Source organism: Astatotilapia calliptera, chromosome 16 (assembly GCF_900246225.1).
Source record: "Astatotilapia calliptera chromosome 16, fAstCal1.2, whole genome shotgun sequence".
NCBI classification, from domain to species: domain Eukaryota; kingdom Metazoa; phylum Chordata; class Actinopteri; order Cichliformes; family Cichlidae; genus Astatotilapia; species Astatotilapia calliptera.
Window position 1 is genome coordinate 30,980,164 of NC_039317.1, and position 20,549 is coordinate 31,000,712.

General features: G+C 40.4%; 1 protein-coding gene across 1 annotated transcript in view; it reads right to left on the reverse strand.

The window, feature by feature from the left end:
- The window catches only part of tmeff2a (transmembrane protein with EGF-like and two follistatin-like domains 2a), a 133,050-nt gene that overhangs the window by 73,881 nt on the left and 38,620 nt on the right, over nucleotides 1-20,549 (reverse strand). The window contains exon 3 of the mRNA XM_026145780.1: nucleotides 6,486-6,615. Within this exon, the coding sequence (XP_026001565.1) occupies nucleotides 6,486-6,615 (130 nt within the window). The remainder of the gene's footprint in view (nucleotides 1-6,485; nucleotides 6,616-20,549) is intronic.

Consider the following 20,549-nt stretch of genomic DNA (forward strand, 5'->3'; position numbering starts at 1 on the left):
AAGAGGAAGCCACTCATGATTACAAAGGAAGGGTCTTCTCCCCAGAGAGTGCAATGTTGTGCCACCATGTTTCCACACAGGGCCTGAATAGACAAACACTAAATCTAGAGAGTGCACTTTGTTGATTTCACGCTGAAGTGATGGCATCTGCTCTAAATATTTTGGAAAAGATGATCTGAGATCTGCAGCTGGTTATAATATATGCCACAAGATAGATAGACACTGACACTACTGAAAAAGAGAAATTTGCAAAAGGCAGGCCCTGGGCAAGCTGTGAAAACGTCTTTCTACAATAACTGCTATATGTACTATTTCCAACCAGTTATGAAACCAGAATTTAATCAGCCATCTCATTTTTAAAATGAAAAAATTAGAACGATAATATTCTAATCAGTTTATAAAATGTTTAGCGCCTTTCAGCTCGTAGTTTCTTGTGGTAACGCTCATCTATAACGTTCTTGTTCAGTCTCACCAGTATCCTCATTGCCATTTCTTAGAGCAGGTTGTTTTCAGCTATAAAGCTTAAATAAAGCCATTTCCCTTGTGAAGACAGCACTAAACAGCAACAGACATTCAGTGACTGTATGATTCACACAGTCTAGAGAGACAGGCTTTGGGTTTATTAGAGACCAAAGCGTAACTTGAAGGAATCACGAATGTTGTGCTAAAGTCACACTAGAGAAAACTTCGCTTGGAGACCAACCAAATTTTTAAGAGCTCGTGCAATGAATTTGTTGTCTCATTGCCTTTGAAGACAGGGACCAGGTCTGTGACAACTCTGTCAGCTGCTGTCTTCAAAGCAACATTGGTGTGTCAAGATGCGAAGAAAAGTCCAGTGAGACAAAGTCAGCCTGTTATTAGTTTATGATTGAATGATGTCGAGTTGGCAACTATGTGCCATCTGTTTGTGATAGATCAAGAGAAATTGCAAATGTGTTTCAAATTCTCATCAAACAGAAATTCACATTAACTACAACCGGAATGTCATCGATTTGAAACAGAAATTCTGAATTCCCTCAAAAAAAAAAAAAAAAAAAAAAAAAAAAAAAAAAGCGACATAATCAGCAACCATGTTTTCATACAGGAATACAACAAGAACAAGGTGGCAACCAGGTGATTCGAATCGCTCTTTACAAAAAGACACATCTCAGGTGAGTTGTGCTTAATGGTGGAACTTGGGTCAGACTGAACTGTCTGTGTTATTTGCCAGTCTTCCTTCACCATCATGTCTGAGAATGATTGCAATCAGTCTGAATGGGACTGGGATTGTTTGGAGACAGGCTGCCTCTTGTCTCTGATATCATCTTGTGATCGAAAGTGGTCGCCCACAGTTCAACCATCAATGGCAAGGAGATCGACGTCCCACTTTTACTCTAGTGTGACTGATTTATCAGGCCACCAGAAACGTACGATCAGACCAATTCTATTGTTTATTCATCTCTCATTGATATTAAATGGGCAATGGTTGTAAACATTGACACCAACAGAAACTCTGTCTGCTAAGAAAATCTTGTGATATGACTGAAAGTTCCAGAAAACAAACAAACATCTATAGAGGTGAAGCTGTTTCCCCCCCAAAAAATAACATTACTTTATCTTTTATTTTTCTCCAGCAGTCTGGTGCATGATATCTCTCACCTCAGCAAGGGAAACAAGTATTGGTGCCAGCGACTTGACATATATCCATTATAGAGTGTACTGTTGCCGCTAATGGGATTTCTGAGGATGGAAATGGAAAGGAGGACAGGGAGAAGCTGCGAGAGGAACAGAACGGGAGGAGAAAAAAGAAGGCTTCGCTGCAGTGGATGTACGGTTAGATAGCTGCCGCTCTTGAATTCTTTACTCTCAGTATCGCTCGTATTATATTCACAGCATTTTAACATATTCACTGCTGAAGTGATTTTAAAGCTGAAAGTATCAACAAAATGCAAGAGAGCAGAGAGAAACCATCCAGAAGCAGCTGCCTACCATGCTTTATCACATGAAAAGCAATCATATAGGAAGACGTGTCTTGGTGAGGGAAATAGCTAAATTAATTTTAATAGGCATTTCACATGGGAGGCCCCCCGCAAAGCCTTACATTGAAAAACTGCTTTTTAAAACATTATATCTTTAGTACAGTAAGTGAGCTAACGTTTCGCTTACATTTAGACATTTAGTAAATACACTTATATTGATGGCGAAGACTTCAGGACAAAAACTATCAAGGGGAAAGCAGATGAGACAAAGTTAGCGGCCATGATGGAATTACCCCATAACAGGAGGTCCAGTGAGACTGGGTTTTCTGAGTCCCAGTTCCTAGAGTGTGCCAAAGGCCACTGTAACTGCTCTGGAGGCACATGCAGAAAAAAAACATCTGGGTAAAAAATGTTTTTTTTCCTTGGCTCAAAATGGGCCTTTGGGGTGTGACTATTTATTTAAGCATAAGTGGTTCACTTACAGGAACTTAAAGGAAAGAGGCTGTATTACCTTAATTAAAAATGTTTATTTAACTGGAAATAGAAAGAACAAGACTAAAGTGGCAGAACTGAGCTTCCTCTGAAGGGTGTCTGTGCTCAGTCTTAGAGATGGGATGAGGAGCCTAGTCATTAGCAACAGGCTCAGAGCAGAGTCGCTGCTCCTTTGCATTGAAAGGAACCAGTCGGGGTGGTTCAGGTGATGGAGACTCGTGGGCAGACCCTGGAGAGTTAATGTCTCACAGCTGGCTCGGAAACATCTCTCCTCCTTGGGCGAGCTGAAATCTTTGCTTAGACAGCTGCCACCATGACCTGGACTCAAATGAGCAGTGGAAAATTGGATGGCTGGATGTTTGAGTAAATAGAAGCCCAAAATGTTCAGTATGCAGGATTAACCCTCATCTCTCAACTCAGTCTGAATTTAGTCTCTGCAGAATAAAAGTTCTGACCAGGATATGAACTCAAATGCAGGTAGATCATACCCGCTTTCCTTTTATTTGTTCTTAAAATCTTAATATCCCAAGACAGCTGGCCAACCACGCCACTATTTTTTTTAAAAACAAAGATAAGGCTCTCCACTCAGCCTGTGTGCTTTCACTAATTATATTTGTCTTTTATTTTAGTCTCTGAGCCGCTGCTGTATAAATGGAATAGATTTTAATTTCTGTGAAATTTTGTTTTAATTTATTTGTTTGTCTCAAGCGCTCACTGCATCATTTTAAATTACATTCTTCCTTTTTACTGCCTCCTGCTTAATTTATCTGTTTTCTTCATCCACATGGAACAACAAATGACACCAGAAATGCTTCAAGTCCCAGACAAAAAAATGTAAGTTTGAGAGTGAAAGCGTAGCAAATGTCATACCACTTTATTTGGGTGAAATAAAGAAGAGATTTTGTAATAAGTTTCAGTGATTTCTTTCAGTGACCACTTACAAAATTATATATGCTTTTTTTTACCAGATTTAGCTGCTAGCTAATTTGTCAATTATGGAAAAATGAGCCGCATCTGCCTCAATATCTGACCTTACTGAGCTTTTTTCTGATTAGATTTTGGCTTTAGTCACTAGTTTTAAATGTTATTAAGTGGAACATCATATTCTTTGTGTAAATTATGCTCTGATTTAGAGTAAAACATAACTGATTAAGTCCCTAGATAGATTAAACTGCTATCCTTGTTTTTTAGTCATATCCACCCCCAAAAAACTACACATGCCTTTACAAGTTGTCTGTGAAGGTTCTCAGTCATCCAGGTCATCACAGTCCAAGGAGCTCATCCGAGAAGCTACTTCAGTTCTATGGTCAAATGGTGGAGAATCCCAGATTTGACCTCAGGAAATCACATGATAGGGGTGTGGCTATGTTTCACAATGAGCTCACCTGAAACCCTGGCTGATTGTGACCCATACCTGTTTTCACACCTTGGCTCGTGTGATTAGGTAGAGGATCATTAGGGAGTCCATTGTCCCTATTGGGGGACACTTCCACAGGGCTTAAATCAGGGACTCACCACCATTTGACCCTAGAACTGAAGAAGCTTCTCGGATGAGAGGTGAAACGTCTTCAAGCCATTTAAAGAAGTCCAGACACTTTTCTTTCGAAGCTCCTTAGAATGCCTTTTCAAGCTGACCAATGAAGTTATTGTCACTATTTCCATCTTTTACATACAGTTTAGAATAAAATTTGACTTCTCCAGTCTTTACTTTCTCAGACACCCCCTATTTGTTTACTGGGACCTTGTTCTGGACCGACATGAGAACAAAGCATACATAAAAACAAAACACAAAATACCGAAGGGAAGAATATAAAACCACTGTTCTGCTCTATTAGTAGTCTGCACAGCAACAAAATCCTTGTGTGAATGGTGAATTGTGTCCTCAAAAGTACTGCATGTTGCGTGGAAGAAAAGAGTCCTTATCTCTTTCTATTTCAAAAGATACGGAAATTCATATCAGACACCCTGGCTTACAACCATCACATGTCTTGAAAAGAGGACCTCATACACAAGCAACAAACAAGCAATTTAGAGAGCGGACCTGGGGAATTTCATGTGACCGTGCACAGCCCTACTTACTGGCACACTGACACCACTGCTCTTACGGCACAAACATTTCCACCTCGGTCTCAAAGTTTCCTCTGCTGAGCTGTGCCCATTCAAGGGGACCTTTAATGGACTTGTGCCGGCTTTCTGTCAGCGAGGTTAACTGAGTCAGCAACTGCTCAACTTGAGCCAGCAATACTATCTTGGCTTAAGCAATGATTCACACATGCCTAACAGCAGCCAGCATCACATTGCCAGTGGATTCACTCATTCACAACTAAGCACATTATTCAGAACATGACTCACTAATTGATAGAATCCTCAGTAGGCGTTGCTGCTTTTCCTTCAAGTTTATGCTCATCTATATAAATTTGTCATCATAGGATAAAACGCGTTGCTCTGGCCAAAGCTAATTTTACATATTCTGATAAAATGTGCATGTGAAGAACAATTTTACAGACTCAACATGCAGTTTAATTCATCATTAAATCAGACTGCAGTGTTTTCATTCATATGATACATAAAAAAAAATGTGTGTATTTCAAGTGAAACCACTGGCCCAGGGCGTTAAATAGCTGATTATTGCAGGAGAATGATTTTTCACTGCTTCCATTGAGAGAGTTAATATGGCATTTTTAGACCTTGCATGTGCGCAGGTCTATAATTCACGTTCATTCAGTGGACTGGTATCCTCACAAATAGCAGTGCACGCTCTAAGCACCAATACTGGTCTCCACATCATGGCTAATGAAGTGCCTGACCTTTTCCAAATGAAGACACCCACTCAGCAGCTTAAACACCAAACGATAATCCCAGTTATGTCTGATAATTATGCCAAGCACTTTTACTTTTCAGTCAGTGGAAGGGAATACACTGGACATGATGTATATAACATGATGCCAAAGCTGAAAGAGGAGCGTTTTTAATGCAGCATTTATGCGTCGGAAACTAGCCCTCGATGACCAGAATCATTCAAATGAATAGCTATTTCTATCTATTCGCTGTCAGTCAACATGACTGTTAGTCCGGCCATTCTCCTTTGAGCTCCTCCGAGCTCAGACACACGGCTGCTTCTGAGGATAGAGACGTCACTCAAATCTCACGTTTAATGTGGATTCTCTGTAACGTCAGCATGCTAACGTGTTCACAATGACAACTTGCTGAGGCAGATACTTTTTATCACAGTATGGCTAACAAGCAGTGTAGCTATACAGCACAGTGAGGTTGATGTGAATAGGTTTAGTACTGTTACAGTCCCTCAACGTAGTATTAAATGATTCTCTTAAAGCTACAGAAAGTACTCCTAATAACATTTAACAGAAAAAAAAGTGTTAAAAAAAGGAAACGGCCATCAAGATGATGTGTGATTCAGTGATTTCATTTTCTGCTTTGTTGAGCATGCCTCGTAGCAACAGCATTACAGTAACTACCTATGACAATTTGGCCAATGCATTCTATGGCTTTTGACATTTATTTAAACATTACGTAACGAAAGGTCAAAGCTGTCGAGATTTCTTTTGCTTCTTGTTAAACACACCTAATTTTTAATAAACTGTAATTTAAAAAAGGCCTTGTGGCCAAATGCTGTGTTCATTTTCTTGAGAGATGGTGCCGTGCTTGTGATGAAATCATTTTTTTGCGCTTCTCACATTTTCATTACGCAGTTTTTGTAACTCCTTTGAAATAAAAGATCCGCTGGTAATTACTGCATCCCAGCTACTGGATGCAGATTAAAATATTGATGAGAGTAATAAGGAAACATGAAATCTATGCTGCTGCATATAAAATGTTAAAATTCATGTGGAATTGCATTTTCAGCTTTATATTTGCTGTTGCTGAATCTCATATGCATGCTTACAGATAGCCGTGTAACCTCTTGAATATTTTAAATCCAAACACGGCTGCTTGCGCATGTGTTCAGTGTGCTGGTATCAGAACTCCTCTGTTGTGTGTGTTTGTGTGTAGGCACCATAAGGTAAATGTACATACCAGCAGGACAGTCGCCTTCTGACACAATAAGCACTTCAGACTGCTGCTTGCAGGCATCCCTGCGCAGGAAGCACTCGTTCTGGTAGTTCTTATTGTTGGAGCCACACACAGGCACATAGTCATTGTTGCACTGCAGAGAGGAGAGAAGAAAACAGGTAAGAAAAGGAGCATGTAAAAGAGACAAGGTTAAACTAAAGTGATATAGTGAGTCTGTGTCCTCAAGTAAACACTTGAGCCTTCAGAATTCTGCAGGGAAGCCACTGCCTTCAATTTCCAATTTGAATACGCTTCAATCTCAGCACTGAAAAGAATGACATGTATGGAAACGCCACCAAATACATAACCCGCTTGGCAGAGCAATAAAATACCAGAACTTTAAAGCAACAGCTGATGCCTACATCGCTCACATTGCACATTTATGGAGCGACCAACAGCACTGAGCAGACCACTGCTGAACAGCACAAACAGGAAAAAAGATCTGCTTTTAAATCCAATACTTCAAAAAGCCTGATGATCAAGTTGGAATACTTTTCTTTAATTCCAGCGTTCTCCTTTGTTAAACTCACTAAGTTCTTCAGTATTTCGGCTAAGGGGTTTTGGCGCACCTATATACTGAAAGCTTCTTGTACAAGGACAAACCATAGCAGGTTCATTGTTAGCTAAGAAATGAAATTGAGATTTCCATGAAAACAGTGCAAATCTCCACTTTGTTCTTACCCAACGTGGTACAGTCAGATAATATTATAAGAATCTTCTGCTTCCTGTTCGAAATTATAAGCAGATTACAAATTGGCCACACCAGCTTGAGAAACTAGCCATTGTTACCAATGTCAAGTTAAAGAGACAGTGGAGTACGCTCTGACGTATGTAAGGATACATGAATAAAAATGAATGGTTATCCAGGTTGTTGAAAGAAGCTGGCGTATTTAAAAGAGTGTGACTCAATTGGAAAAAAACAGCATTCATTGTTATTACTTGAAGAAAGTGAAAAAATTGAGAAAACGTCAAACAGCACAGAACTAGTGCCCTCAAGAGTTTAAGTAACAGAAACATCTTGACATCCCCTGCTCCTCAACACTGGTTTTCTGTCCACATCTGCTTAAGCCGAGTAGCAAAGTGCGGCGTCAGATGCACGTAAGATAAACTCAAGTGAGATGGGTGGAAGGAAGAAAAAACCCTGCCCAGAAGAACTCAGCAGGAGTGAATTCATAGTATGTACAGCATGTTAACCAGCTAAACTGCTTAGGATAGAGTGTATTCACAAAGCTAAAAAAAACTCATTTTCAGTGTAACATTTCTATACTCCTTCACCATTGCTAGAATTACGATTAAGCACCAGAAACCTAACCATGCAGTACCCTTTTTAAGGGAAATTAACCCCAATTAACCTTAAATATATCTGCCTCACATTAGCGAGATCATACGGTGTTTGAAGTTCTTTAAGACTGCCTGATGAAGATATACCAGTGCTGATTCTAACCGTGATACCTGAAAAAATTAAAGCTGGCACATTATAGCGGATTATAGGATATTACAGTACAAACACCAGTCTAGTCACAGCTACAGTCACATGTTCCAGTTTACTGTGACTCACTTCCCTTTCATTAACTACTAAACTGCTCTCACTTCACGGGTGACTAAAGAAAGGTAACGTCATTCACTTTCCTGTTGCCGTGGTGACTTCATTCGCTCACTTTGAGACAACACAAACCCCAAAGTCAGCTGAGATCCTCACACTCATGCTTTTTTATATAAAAGTTAATATGCTGCACAGTCCTTAATGTCCTTTTTATACTTTTTACTCTGATTTGAATGAGCCATCTGTGGCTGCCACCAACACCACCTTGCACCTACCCCATTCACACCCCTGCATTAAACCTCAAGATTAACAAAACATGGTAACAAATAAGGCTAAGAATGACTTTGTCTCGTTGACTAGCTTTTGTATTATTAGGTATTCTTTCTGCCATGATCATCGTCTATTGAAAATCTGAAACTGCCCTTGAATCAAAGCATATTATGCTTTGTTCACACTTTGTCCAACAGGAAAAAATGCAAATGGTAATTTACCAGCGTAGAAAAGGAGTAGGTGAGCTAAAATCTTATCACACATCGCACATCTGGCAGATTGTCATTCTACAAACTAATTCAAAAATCGGTCAAACTTCAGTCCAGCGTAGGTGTTAAAAAACAAGAAGCGAAAAGAAAGAATAGCTTGGCACGTCCTCCTCTGAATTGTGTTTAATTATGAGCGGATGCGCACATCAAATCAGTACAAGTCTAAAAACAACTAGCACCATGGATTTTGTTAATAGATTATATTCACACTGCAGACTTCTGAAAAGCTGCACACCTCTTGTTGCTCCACTGGAGCAGTAGGAGGTTAAGTGACTTGCTCAAGGGCACTCAGCAAAATAGCTACTACGGTACATGAGAACATTACTCATTCATTTTCCTCACATGGTTTGTTGGCTATGGAGTAAGTCAAGATTTTTCAGATGACTGATGGCACTGGAGGGTCGAGTCTTAGTTTTCATTTTTTTGGCTGTAGAGGAGAGATATGCATTTGATTTGAAATCGATTCACTGCTGCCGCACTGTAGGAATAACAAACGTGATTATTCAATTGAAAAATATTACCCACTATTCCCTGGGAAGAAGGAACAGCTATCAGAAGGTCCAGAGAAATTGTTGCTCGGTAGTCACAGCCCGTAACCTGATTAAATATAAAAGTGCTGAAAAATGGGGAACGTGTGAAAATGTGTTCCTGCTGGGTGTGACATCGCAAGGACAAGAGGCTCACTGGATATTCCCCACAGGGATGAAGCTAAGGAGCTCACGGCTCTTTGTCTCCACTTCTTTTTTTTTACTCTAAGTCTCTAATGGATTGCTCTGAAATCTGTTTTCTCATAGCTAAATCATCTCTGTGCCCTCACGGATCGCTGCATGGTTTTCACAAATGGACATATTGTAGACGCAGACAGGCATTAACAACATATTCAAGTACGTCTGTGTTTATGGTCACATGTCAAGCCAACTTTGTAAAAGCTTAGTGTTGGAGAAAAATAATATTTTTATCCTCTTCCTTCCTTCCAGTAAAAAAAAAACCATTTAGTCTAATATTGGTTGAAGCAAGACACTTGAAGCTCTGACTTTTTCACTCGTTCCTCTTCACACCTGTCCATTAGCACAATATTTTTCCGCTGCTAGTTACAGTGGTTCGCTTTAGCAGGTGGTTAACAAAAAAGGGGTCAACAGCAAGATGTCGTGGTGTGCTAAGCTGCCAGCTTTTGACACTTGTTATATGCTCCATTGCATATTCTAATTTTTAGAAGGAGTAGGTCTTCGAGATCTGGAAAACAGCAAACCGCAGGCGAGAAAAAGCCATATTTTTCCACTTTTCCATATCAGGGTTATGGCGGTGCCTGTCCCAGTTGTTACAGGGCAGGAGACAGGGTCCACCCTGGATAGGTCAACAAGCCATCGCAGGGCTAACACATGGAGACCGACAACTATTTACAGCCAATTTAACTAACTTGCATGTTTTTGGACTGCAGGAGGAAGCCAGACACTCTGGGACAACATGCAAACTACATATTGAATTGCTCGTCCTGGATACAAAGCTAGCTAGTGCTACTGCTGACTAGCTATGTTAGCTAGGTGCATCCCTAGATTGGGGCAACTGTGGCTCAAGGAGCAGAGTACTCTACTAGTTGGAAGTTTGGTGGTTTCTTTCAGCCCACATACTGAAGTGAAAGAAAACCCCAAATTCCTGCTGATGCAACTATTGTGTGAGTGTGGCAGAATAAGAGAATAGTATAAATGTATATTTGTGAATGGGTGAATGTGACTAGCATTTAAAATGTCTCTGAATGTTCAGTTAGAGGAGAAAAGTGTCATATAAGTACCACATCATTTACCATGTGTGCATCATCTGAGTGCATACTTCTTGGATAGTCTTTCAGTACAATAAATTATGTGTCATTATACATCAGATCATTACATTGGAAATGATTCAAAACAACACAAATATAAATAAAAAGGCCCTGCTAGCAGGTTAAGCATCAAAGACTGATCGAAAACAGGCATTCCTTTAGAAAACTATAACTCTGAACCTTATAGTGTTTTTTAAATCAGTTGTCATGATCAATGAAATTATTTTTGTATGAGGTTACATGATGTTTAGTTCTCCTGTAAAGTTGAGATACTTGTGAGTTAACACAAGCATCTCACTTCTGAAGCCAGCCTCAAGTGGCCATTTCTGGAAATGCGACTGGATTAATTTTCCTCTTTATTGCTTAGTACAGCATCAGTAGAACGAGGTCTGAACATTGTCAGAACTTGTGCTTTATTATATTTAGCGCACAACAGGACACTCTTCATGTCGCCTGTGTACTCAACTAGAGAGAAACTCCCATTAGCTTAGGTAAGGGGCGGTGATTATGCTCACTGGGAATTCCCCAGACAATTGCCTCCATGGATTTTATGCAGACTTTGTACTAAGAAACTGGCACAAGAGTAGAGTAAAGTAGAGTGTGAGATCTGATTTAGCTGATTCTCTCTACCTTGCAGTGTTTGGAGCTTTAACTTAACTTAGCATTTTTGACGCCCTTCAGCTTCATCTGACCCACCCGGGCAAATATTAACCAATCAAACCTGCATTCTAGTAGCTACAGGCTAAGATGATGTTCACACTTAATCAGGCATGTGAGTTGGTTGAAAATGGCTGCCAAAGTGAATTGATTTTGAAATACCATAATCGACTCTTAAAACAGTATGAACCAGAAAAAGTGACCTTGTTCAAAAGCTTTTAGACTTTAGACTAACAACATTAGTGGCCTCTGTACTGAAAACATGCTAAAGATGAGCAGAGAGAGCACCCAGGAGAGAAACTTGGCTGCCCCACGCTTTACCACATGTATGAGTTTAGCTGTTTGGGGACAAAGCAGAAAGGATTCAGCGAGTCTGTTATTTAGGGGGCTTAATTGTGAAAGGCCTGAAAGGACCAGAAAAACAGCACGAGGGCATAAACTGCATTTCAGATTAAGCTAACTAAGTGTGAAGGACAATTGATACACACATACCCATCTGATACCCACAAGGAAAAGAGCAAAAAATAACCATCCATTCAGGAAACCAGAAGGATGATAATGATCAAGTGTGAACACTTTTTAACAAGCTGGGGGAAAGAAGATGGCAGAAAGCACACAAAACACAGTAAAAGGGGGGAGTATAGTAGGGAAAGTGAAGCTGCACACTGGCTTCTGATCAAAGGGATTGGAATGCAGGAAGGAAAGAGGCTGTAGAAAAGACGATAGGCAAAAAAGATGGGTGAAATTGGGCTAACGGGGAGAAAGAGTCAGTGGAAATGGATGAGGCTGAGACAGGAGGAGACTGAGGGGTAATGAAAGAAAAGTAAAAATACAGAAATGAGATGCAGACGGCCAGAAAGGGAGAGGCAAAGACAGGGCTCTGGCTCAACAAACTTGGCACGATAAAAAAGAACCACAGCGCCTGAAGAAACCGAGGCATACACGGAAAAAAGGGAACATCATGAAATAAAAAAGAAAGAGGAGAAGAAATGGGGACACAGACTGAGAGAAGGAGAAGGATAAAAAAATCCCCTCAAAGGCGACCGAGAGAGAATGAAAAAAATGGCAAGCCCACAAAGGCGCTTGGAATAGCTTACTGCAGGGCCTGCGCTGCTTTTGCCATCCACTATCACTCCCCTCTGCCTAACCCCCCCACCACCAGCAGCACCACTCTCACACTCTCTCCCATCTGGCTTGGGTTGTCCTTAACCTGGGGACTCTCACTTCATGCCAGGCGTGATGCAACCGAAGGGAAAGCTGCCCGGCAGAACCCTGCGGGCGTCTTTTAAGAGTGCCTTCTTTCCCGTGAAAACTCCCTCAACCCATCTCTTGATCTTCTTCAGTATTTGGCTCTCACCCCCGTGGAAAGGAGAGAAGTGATGAGAGGATGGGGCGAGGATTTAAAACCTCACTCTCTCTAAGAGGAGATGCAAGACGGAGGCTGCAGCTGTGTGCAAATTAAAAGTCTCACCCAAAAAAATACTCAAGTGTTGGCTTAGAGGAGCGTGTTATTGGTCCCTTACAGCATGTTGGATCGGATCTCTTGTGTTTTAGGTGAGGCGGACCATATGTAAGACAGCCAGGGAGCAGAAATAGATTGCCAAACATAAAGTAAGACATTCGGGAAAAGATGTGAAACGTTCGACTTCTTCATCTTGGTTGAATCTTTCAACTTTTCCTCAGCTATTCTTGTTGGAAAAAAGAAATGTTGACGCTCATCTGCCAACTTCTTTTTATTCTTCTGGGACTTCTCTTGAAGTGACAGCGAGGCAGGGAGTGAGCTAAGGTTACTGGTTTCAAACTTTTTCCTGACTCGTATTTCTCCACACGGCACTTCTTTAAGCAGCGCATGACCGCATCGGAGACAAAGGCATCCTTGTTGTAGCCCTTGTCAGAGCCCTGCAGCTTTGATCCTTTAATGTGTTGATAACAAGCAGCGTGTGACGTTAGCAGTCTGCAAATATAAGCTGTCAGCTGTTGCACTTAACTCTATGCCAGGCAAGATTACTGTCAGCGGAATGGAAATGAAAAAAACCAAAAACAACCAAAAAAACAAGACAAAGGTGTCAGAAAAGTCTGCGATGTGCGCTTGAAAAACAGCACCATTGAAGGGAAGATTGTGGAGGAGGAAAAACGATGCGATTATGTTAATGAGATTGGGTGAACGAGACAGAAGGTGAGAAAATTTGATCCTCTGCAATTCTCTGCAGACAGAGAAGTGGGGGCCAGTGGCCAGAGCCATATGGCGCAGCCTTATGTGCCCGCTGGCTCAAGTTTTGCAGAAGTCGCAGACGCTGCCCCACGGCTCCACTTTGACAAAACCCGGACAGTTGTGTGGCGTCCTGACAGAAAATACCACGACAGAAGAGGTGCTAATGGTTCTGTTTACGTGTGTGAGAGAATATGGGATGGGAACGGCTTATTGACAGGAAAGGTGGAAGACAACCACACGGGTGAACTTAAATGCATTTGATGATACGTATAGCTCTTCAGAGTTACATTTGCAGCATGTGATCCAGCATGTATGCATACATGTAGACCAGTCTCTAATCTTCCACTTCATATCATTTGCACCCGTTCTGCATTTTGTCACAGTAAATCTAATTTCCACAAACCTCCTGCAGGGGTTGCTGTGGTTCTGCCTAGCCTTAGCCCTCCTCATTTGAGTTTGAAATGCTAAGCTTTGGGACTGCAGCCAGGACCTGTTGTCTCCCTACCTGCCTGGGATCCTGCACAGACACACATACACAGGCAAAGCAACCAATGCATCCACTATCGGAGCACTTTGTACTAAAAAAAAAAAAGCATCTGCTCCTTACCAGGTCACAACACACAACCTAGCAAAACAAGCAGAACCATCATCATTCATCCTGTGCCTCGATAACAGCTCCCAGTGTTCACTTCACCATACATCCGACATAACTGCTGGCTGACAGGGGTGGAAAAAAGACAGGTGGTGGTGGGAGGAGGAGGGGGTGAGAGGAGCAGGCACAATACGGAGTTAAAAAGCAGGAAGTGAATGTGGAGAAGAGAATGGAGGAAGAAAGAAAGGACAAATAGTGCAAGAGATGTGGATGATAGGGCGATAGCAATGACTGCAATTAAAGAACGAGGAGGACAGTGTGCGGGAGTGGCGAGGGATACGCATAAGTGAAACCACACGAGAGCAAACCACGCGAGTGGGAGACAAAGGAGAGGAGAGATACAAAGTGAAGGCGGGTGCACGCATCAGTGCGTGACTATGTAGCAGAGGGAAGGAGCGTGCCAATTTGAGGGGTAGAGCTCTGCAAAACGCAACAAGAACAAACATGACAGGATATCAGCATCAATAAGTGAGAAAACAAATGACACATCCATCCGTCCAGCAGAGCCCCCCCTCCGCCTGAACCCTGCTATCTCCGCATTCTGAAAAATGATCTTCATTACGGGCAAAAATTTGTCCCACATTGCAAATCTAACGAACTAACGCATTTGTCGGTCACACAGTTACATTCTGATGATTAGTGGAAGTCCAAGTTGAGGCAAAATGAAAGATTTTTCCCACTAATGCACTCATTTACATGTTGGAAATACACTTTTCTCTTGCTAGGCTGGAGCTTATCCTAGCTGTGATAAGGTGAAAGGTAAGGTACACCACGAGCAGAACACCGGTCCATCACAGGGCTATTATGTTCTCCACACACACACACACACACACACACACACACACACACACACACACACACACACACACACACACACACACACACACACACATATATATATGTATGTATATGAAAATTTAAGCAAGCAGACAAACCTCTAACAAGCCAAACTCTCACTTTTCTTTATTGGCTTTAAATGTGTTTCACAGTGAAGCTCCTTAGTACTGTGTGTAAACATTAAAACAAACTTAATAGACTGACATTTCTCTCTGATGATATTATGAAACACATAACCAGAAATGTACTAAAATATTACAGTCACGGGGAATCGTAGTGCAAGAGAGTAGAAAGCCCACACTGAAATGCAATATGAGAAAATTTCAGCAAAAAAACAGACATTTAAGCCCTTAAAGTTTCACAGTGTTTTGCTTGTTTTTTCCCTTTTTATGTGTTAAATTTATAAACCAGAGTTATTCTGCAAAATCTATGCACAGCAAGCACATTTGGTAAGCTTGGTGTGCACCTTTCCAGAGATTTAACTACACATTGCAGGGACACACACTGCAATAGCTTTAATAGATCTGCTTGGTAGCATGTAAACACAGTATATTGATTATCACAAGGATAATGGAATAGTCTGCAATTCTATCTTGCTTGCTAACACAATCCTCAGTATTCTGCCGGTGTGGACATAGACCATTTTTTTCTATTTTTTTTTTCATAGCTCTGATAGTCCATGTGCAGACTCCATCATTTCTTACTCTGCATATCAGGAAAATTTGCTTTTTCACGATTTTCATAAGCTCCAAGTCCAATATGATCAGCAATGCAGACACACCAACACAAGTATAGGTTAAAAAATGTCACCTGTTACGGCATAAGGGCTGAAGAATTGGGAATAAAACTTTCCAGAACTGAATAAAGAAGTGTGTCAGTATCTGTAGAACACATGTAGAAGTTCATAACCTAATCTAAACACAATCAGCAAAAATATTGTGGGACTACTTCATTAAAAAAATGAATCAGATTTTATCTAATCAAAAGAAAGTAACTTATTTTAGTCGTCACGATTGCACCAGCAAACTCAGTTAGTCTAAATCATCTTCATTTGACTACCCCCAGCAGCAGGAAGGCTTCCCACCAGTATGAAAAAACACTCATTTATTTGGTGTAACAAATCCCAAATACACAACTTAAATATTTAAATACTAAATAATAGCATTTTATAGCTCCTCTGTGTCTCCAAATAGCCTGAAGATAAGGATAGTTTTGGAAATAAACATTCTTAGCAAAGACAGGAATATCAAACACCACCATCCCTCCTACATAGATGCAAACATTCAATCCATTATGGTAACATTTATCTGATTGGATGGTGAGGTGCAGGTGGCCTAGCAGGGCCTTCCACTCTAAGTGGAAGGTTCAATCCCCAGCTCCTTTTTTGCACATGCCAGTATGTCCTTAGGCAACACACTGAACCAAAATTGCTCCTTAAATGCATTCAAACATCTTCTGCAGCAGCCATAAGTATACCAGCATGACTGGTATCCTCATGTGGGAGGAGGGCAGCCCATTTACTCTGTGTCTTTGTTGATGTTTTCACATCTCTTTTAGTTTTTCATGTTGATTTCCCAACATAAATCGCTCCGAGTTAATTTGTACAAATGTTCTGCTCCAGGGTCAGTGGTATGTATGTCTGACACTCTTGTGCCTCGAGGCAACCGTTGAGAATTCCATTTGCTGAAATAAAACTGAATGGATTTGAATGAGACCACTAAGTCATCTATCTAACAAGTTTTCACTTTCTGATTCTTGTAGCAGGATACCAATGAAAGCCGGTCGGATTTAAGGACCTACCATCGACAACTTAATTCCTTTTGTGTAGGGATGGGAATTGGTAAGAATTTAGCGATTCGGATTCCATTATCAGTATCACTTATCACTTAGATTCCTTATTGTTTCTCATTCGTTCTGCTTTAAGAATCACCATCATCTCTAAACCGCGTATTAAAGATTCGTACAAATTGATCGCACCCTGTGTGATTAAATGTTTGCATATGTTGGAGGTATTTCCCCTCTTTGTTGTGATCAGTGTTGGGGTTGTTACTAAAAAACAAGTACATATTTCACATATTACACTGAATACTTTTCTTAAAAGTAATGCTATTAATCAAGTTATAGGTTCTCAGAATGCCCAATTCATGTTTTGTAGGCTTCAGTTGTTTAAATTTTGACAAATTTGCAGAAAAAAAGGATTGCAACATGGGTGTTGTCAGTGAGACTCCTTATGGGGCATGTATTCAAGACAAATATTTCTTTTTCAGCTATGAAGCAGTCACAGAGACTGATGGTAACCTAATGTGGATTAAGTCAGACCTCTTAGGTTGCCAGAGGACTTCAGTGCAAAAACTGCAGTTCATGGACTGGCCACTTGAGGCTGACTCCTTTTTTGTAAAATGGCTTTTTGTAAAATGGCTTTGATCTCTTTGAATACTTTCCATTTCATGACAACCATACAATGGATGATTTCAATGAAAAAAAAAACTACTTTGTGTGTTTTCTTGGAAATTTAAAGGGCATGCTGAAAGACAGATGTGCTGGTCTCTGAATATAGCACCTTACAGCCACTGGTGACACTGAGTCTTTGTTAAGTGAATGAAAATATATCTGTGTAGGCTCTCATTCATCTAGATCATGCTGGCCCTTAAGCACTTGAGCTGAAGGAAACTTGAAAAAAAAAAAGTCCTTTAACTCAAGGAGTTTTAATGAAAACACTGACTGGAGCAATAACAGTGTAGGAGATACAGCGCAATAGGGCATCTACAACAATTAAATAACATCCTTTTCCCTTAATATCACTATCATTATTCTTCTTATTATCATTAATATTATCATCATTAACATCATTATATCCTTTAAGCATCTAGAACTTTATATTTAGTCATCTAATCACCAGGAAAACCAAAGATATTGGATTTATCAAAACTGTCTCTATCCCGGCTGTTGTTTTGATATATTTCTCAATTACATTTTTGTTTATGCATTTTCTTTGCAGATATATAACTGCAAGTTTGCTACCTCAAAATTGGCAACACTTGCACAGAGCTGGCATTTTGCCACTGTACATAAAGACTCATGGCTAAACCACAGCCTCGTGTTAGAGGTTTGGGTGGAGTTCGACATACAGATGGAAACAAACTAAGACCTTACATCCACCTTGAATTCCATGACATCAGCATCTAAACTTAGATTTCAAACTTGAGTGCAGTTTCTCCAGTGGAAATTAAACATCAGAGACAGAAAGGACAGTAATTAAAGACAAAACATCATTGATACCTAGCAGTCAATATGTTGACCCAATGGAATAAGCTACCATGTCAACCAGCAGAGGCTCCCTGTTGGTAATCACCATTGATATACTCATGAGCTGCTATTTGCCTGCTTATTTACTCTTCATCAAAGGCCTATTATGAGCTACCAGCAGGCGTTCTACCAGTAAGCTCCTAAGCAGTAGGCCTTAAAAGATGTGAAGAAGTGTTTGTCTAAAATTTTTACTAATCAGGTTTTCTTGATGTTGGAAGTGAAAAGTTAAAATATCACAACTACAAATACAAATTTGAACATACTGAAACGTTAGTTTAAAAAATATTTTGTACGACACAACTATTTGAATATAAAATATTGAAATGGATAACTCATAATGACACATTCAAATAATGTAATAATAATTATTCAAAATAATCCATTCTATTTTGTGGCCTGATCAAGCATGACAGTGTGTCACTAAACAGATGCTCCTGTCATGATAATATTTGCATAGCCCTTATGACTTTGCAAGAGATTTAGAAAGCAGCTGTACTACTATCAACAGAGACCATTTCATAAGCTAATGATATGACTGGCTGTGTTGGGCAAATTTGCTGCCAGGCTAGCACAGCGAGAGATTGCTGTGTATGCACTAAACCTGGCAAACAGTATTCCCTGAGAAAGCCTTAGCTCCAATGGACTTACTGCTAGCTTACATTTAGACAGATGCGCCCACTCTCACTGTATCACATAAATGACTAATGCCTAACTATGACCATTCACTCACATGCTGAAACAGCTTGTAAATCCATGTAAAGTCCTTGCTGAATTAAAATCCCCACGTAAAGCATTCCAAGACGCTCTCAACAAAAATTGCATTTTATGACTCTCCTAAAAGCACATAAAAAAAAGAGAAGTGCCAGCTAATACTAAAACTAAAAGCAATCACCTGTTAACAACACCTCTTCACTGCTCTGTTACATAACACAAAGTCACACTCAAAGCTGGTGGGCACAGCAGGTTAATTCAGCCGTTCTCATCCAAAACCACTACACAAATGCAATTTAAAGAGCCAGTTCAGCCCCAAATCAAGATCACATCATTTTGCTATTTGCAATATATGCTATTTATTAGTCTAGATTATTTGCAGAGGCAGGCAAGGTAAAACAGGTTGGGGCCCCAGGTCAGCAGGGCACCACCAAAGGCTGAGAAAGTGTAAAGTAGAGCAGTGGGAATATGTCAAGTTTACGGTTACCATCAGCGTGGAAAGGCCCAAAGGAGCCCACCTGAGTCCACTGACTGCCATTGTAGCTAATAAATGAACTGGTACTTAGTCTTCTTTTGTAGACTATTCCAGCACTTGAAGCACTTTCTTACTACAAGCCTCCTTTGCCCATTCAAAGACAATTGGTTTTAACCAAACATTCAAACACTCACACGGATGCTTCGGGGGAAGTTTGGGGTTTGGTATCTCTTGACTGTGGATACCAAAACGAAAAGACTAAAGGATCAAACCACGAACCTTCAACTGAACTGAAAACAAGTGAAAAAGCAACCAATGGCCAAAGAAACATTTTGAAAGAACTTGAGAAAGGTTGGAAAATTATTGCTCATGACCACTTTCAAAAACCCACAATAAAGTCTGACTCCTTGGAAGAAAAATATTAACAATACTAAGAAATGACTCGAGACGTTTGCACAATTCTGTAGGTTTGACCTGCTTTAAATGATGAGAAATTCCATGTGATTTAAATTTAAGTTGATTTGAAGTTTTTATGGACAATTTAACAGTGGAAAACAATTACAAATGCACAACAGCAACAGAGAGGAAAGCCACAGCCTACACGATACTGTGAGCACTATACCAAGGCAAACTTAACTTTTACTCACATGCTCACATCTCAAGAGAACAACAGTGCATGTGGGCCCACTCACTATCCTCCTAAATACAGAGTCAGTGGTTCAGAACTGCTGAGAAGGGATTTCATTTGTTGGAAGGACACTCTTGGGAACCTTTCTGTGCAGGCATCTCAGGCATTACCCCAACATAAAACAGGGGTATGAAATGCTTTGCTACACTTCCCTCCCTTCATCAGCATCTGTGGCATATAGAATGAATTTCAATGACAACTTTGACATTTTCCTGGGGAGCAGAAAACTGTTTCAAGGGGATGGAGTCCACTGATCCTAGCTGGGAGTCGAGGTGCTGCACAACAATTTATTACATGGCCTTCAGACACTTCTTTTGAAATGTCTGAGTGTATCTGAAGCTGTCTGACGAGCGACACATAGACATATGGATCTGAGAGCAAATCTGACACTGTTTGTGCATCGCTGAAGTACACCTAAAGAAGTAGACAAAGACATGTGAACTCTACCAGAGTCTCGGAGATTGTAAAAGCCTGTGTTAAGAAGGCTGTTTGATTTTCAGATCCACTCACATTTTCTAGTTTCCTTCACAGCCTCTCAAACTTGCATGATAAGACTCAACGGCTATTGTGTTTACCCTAAAATGAAAGTGTG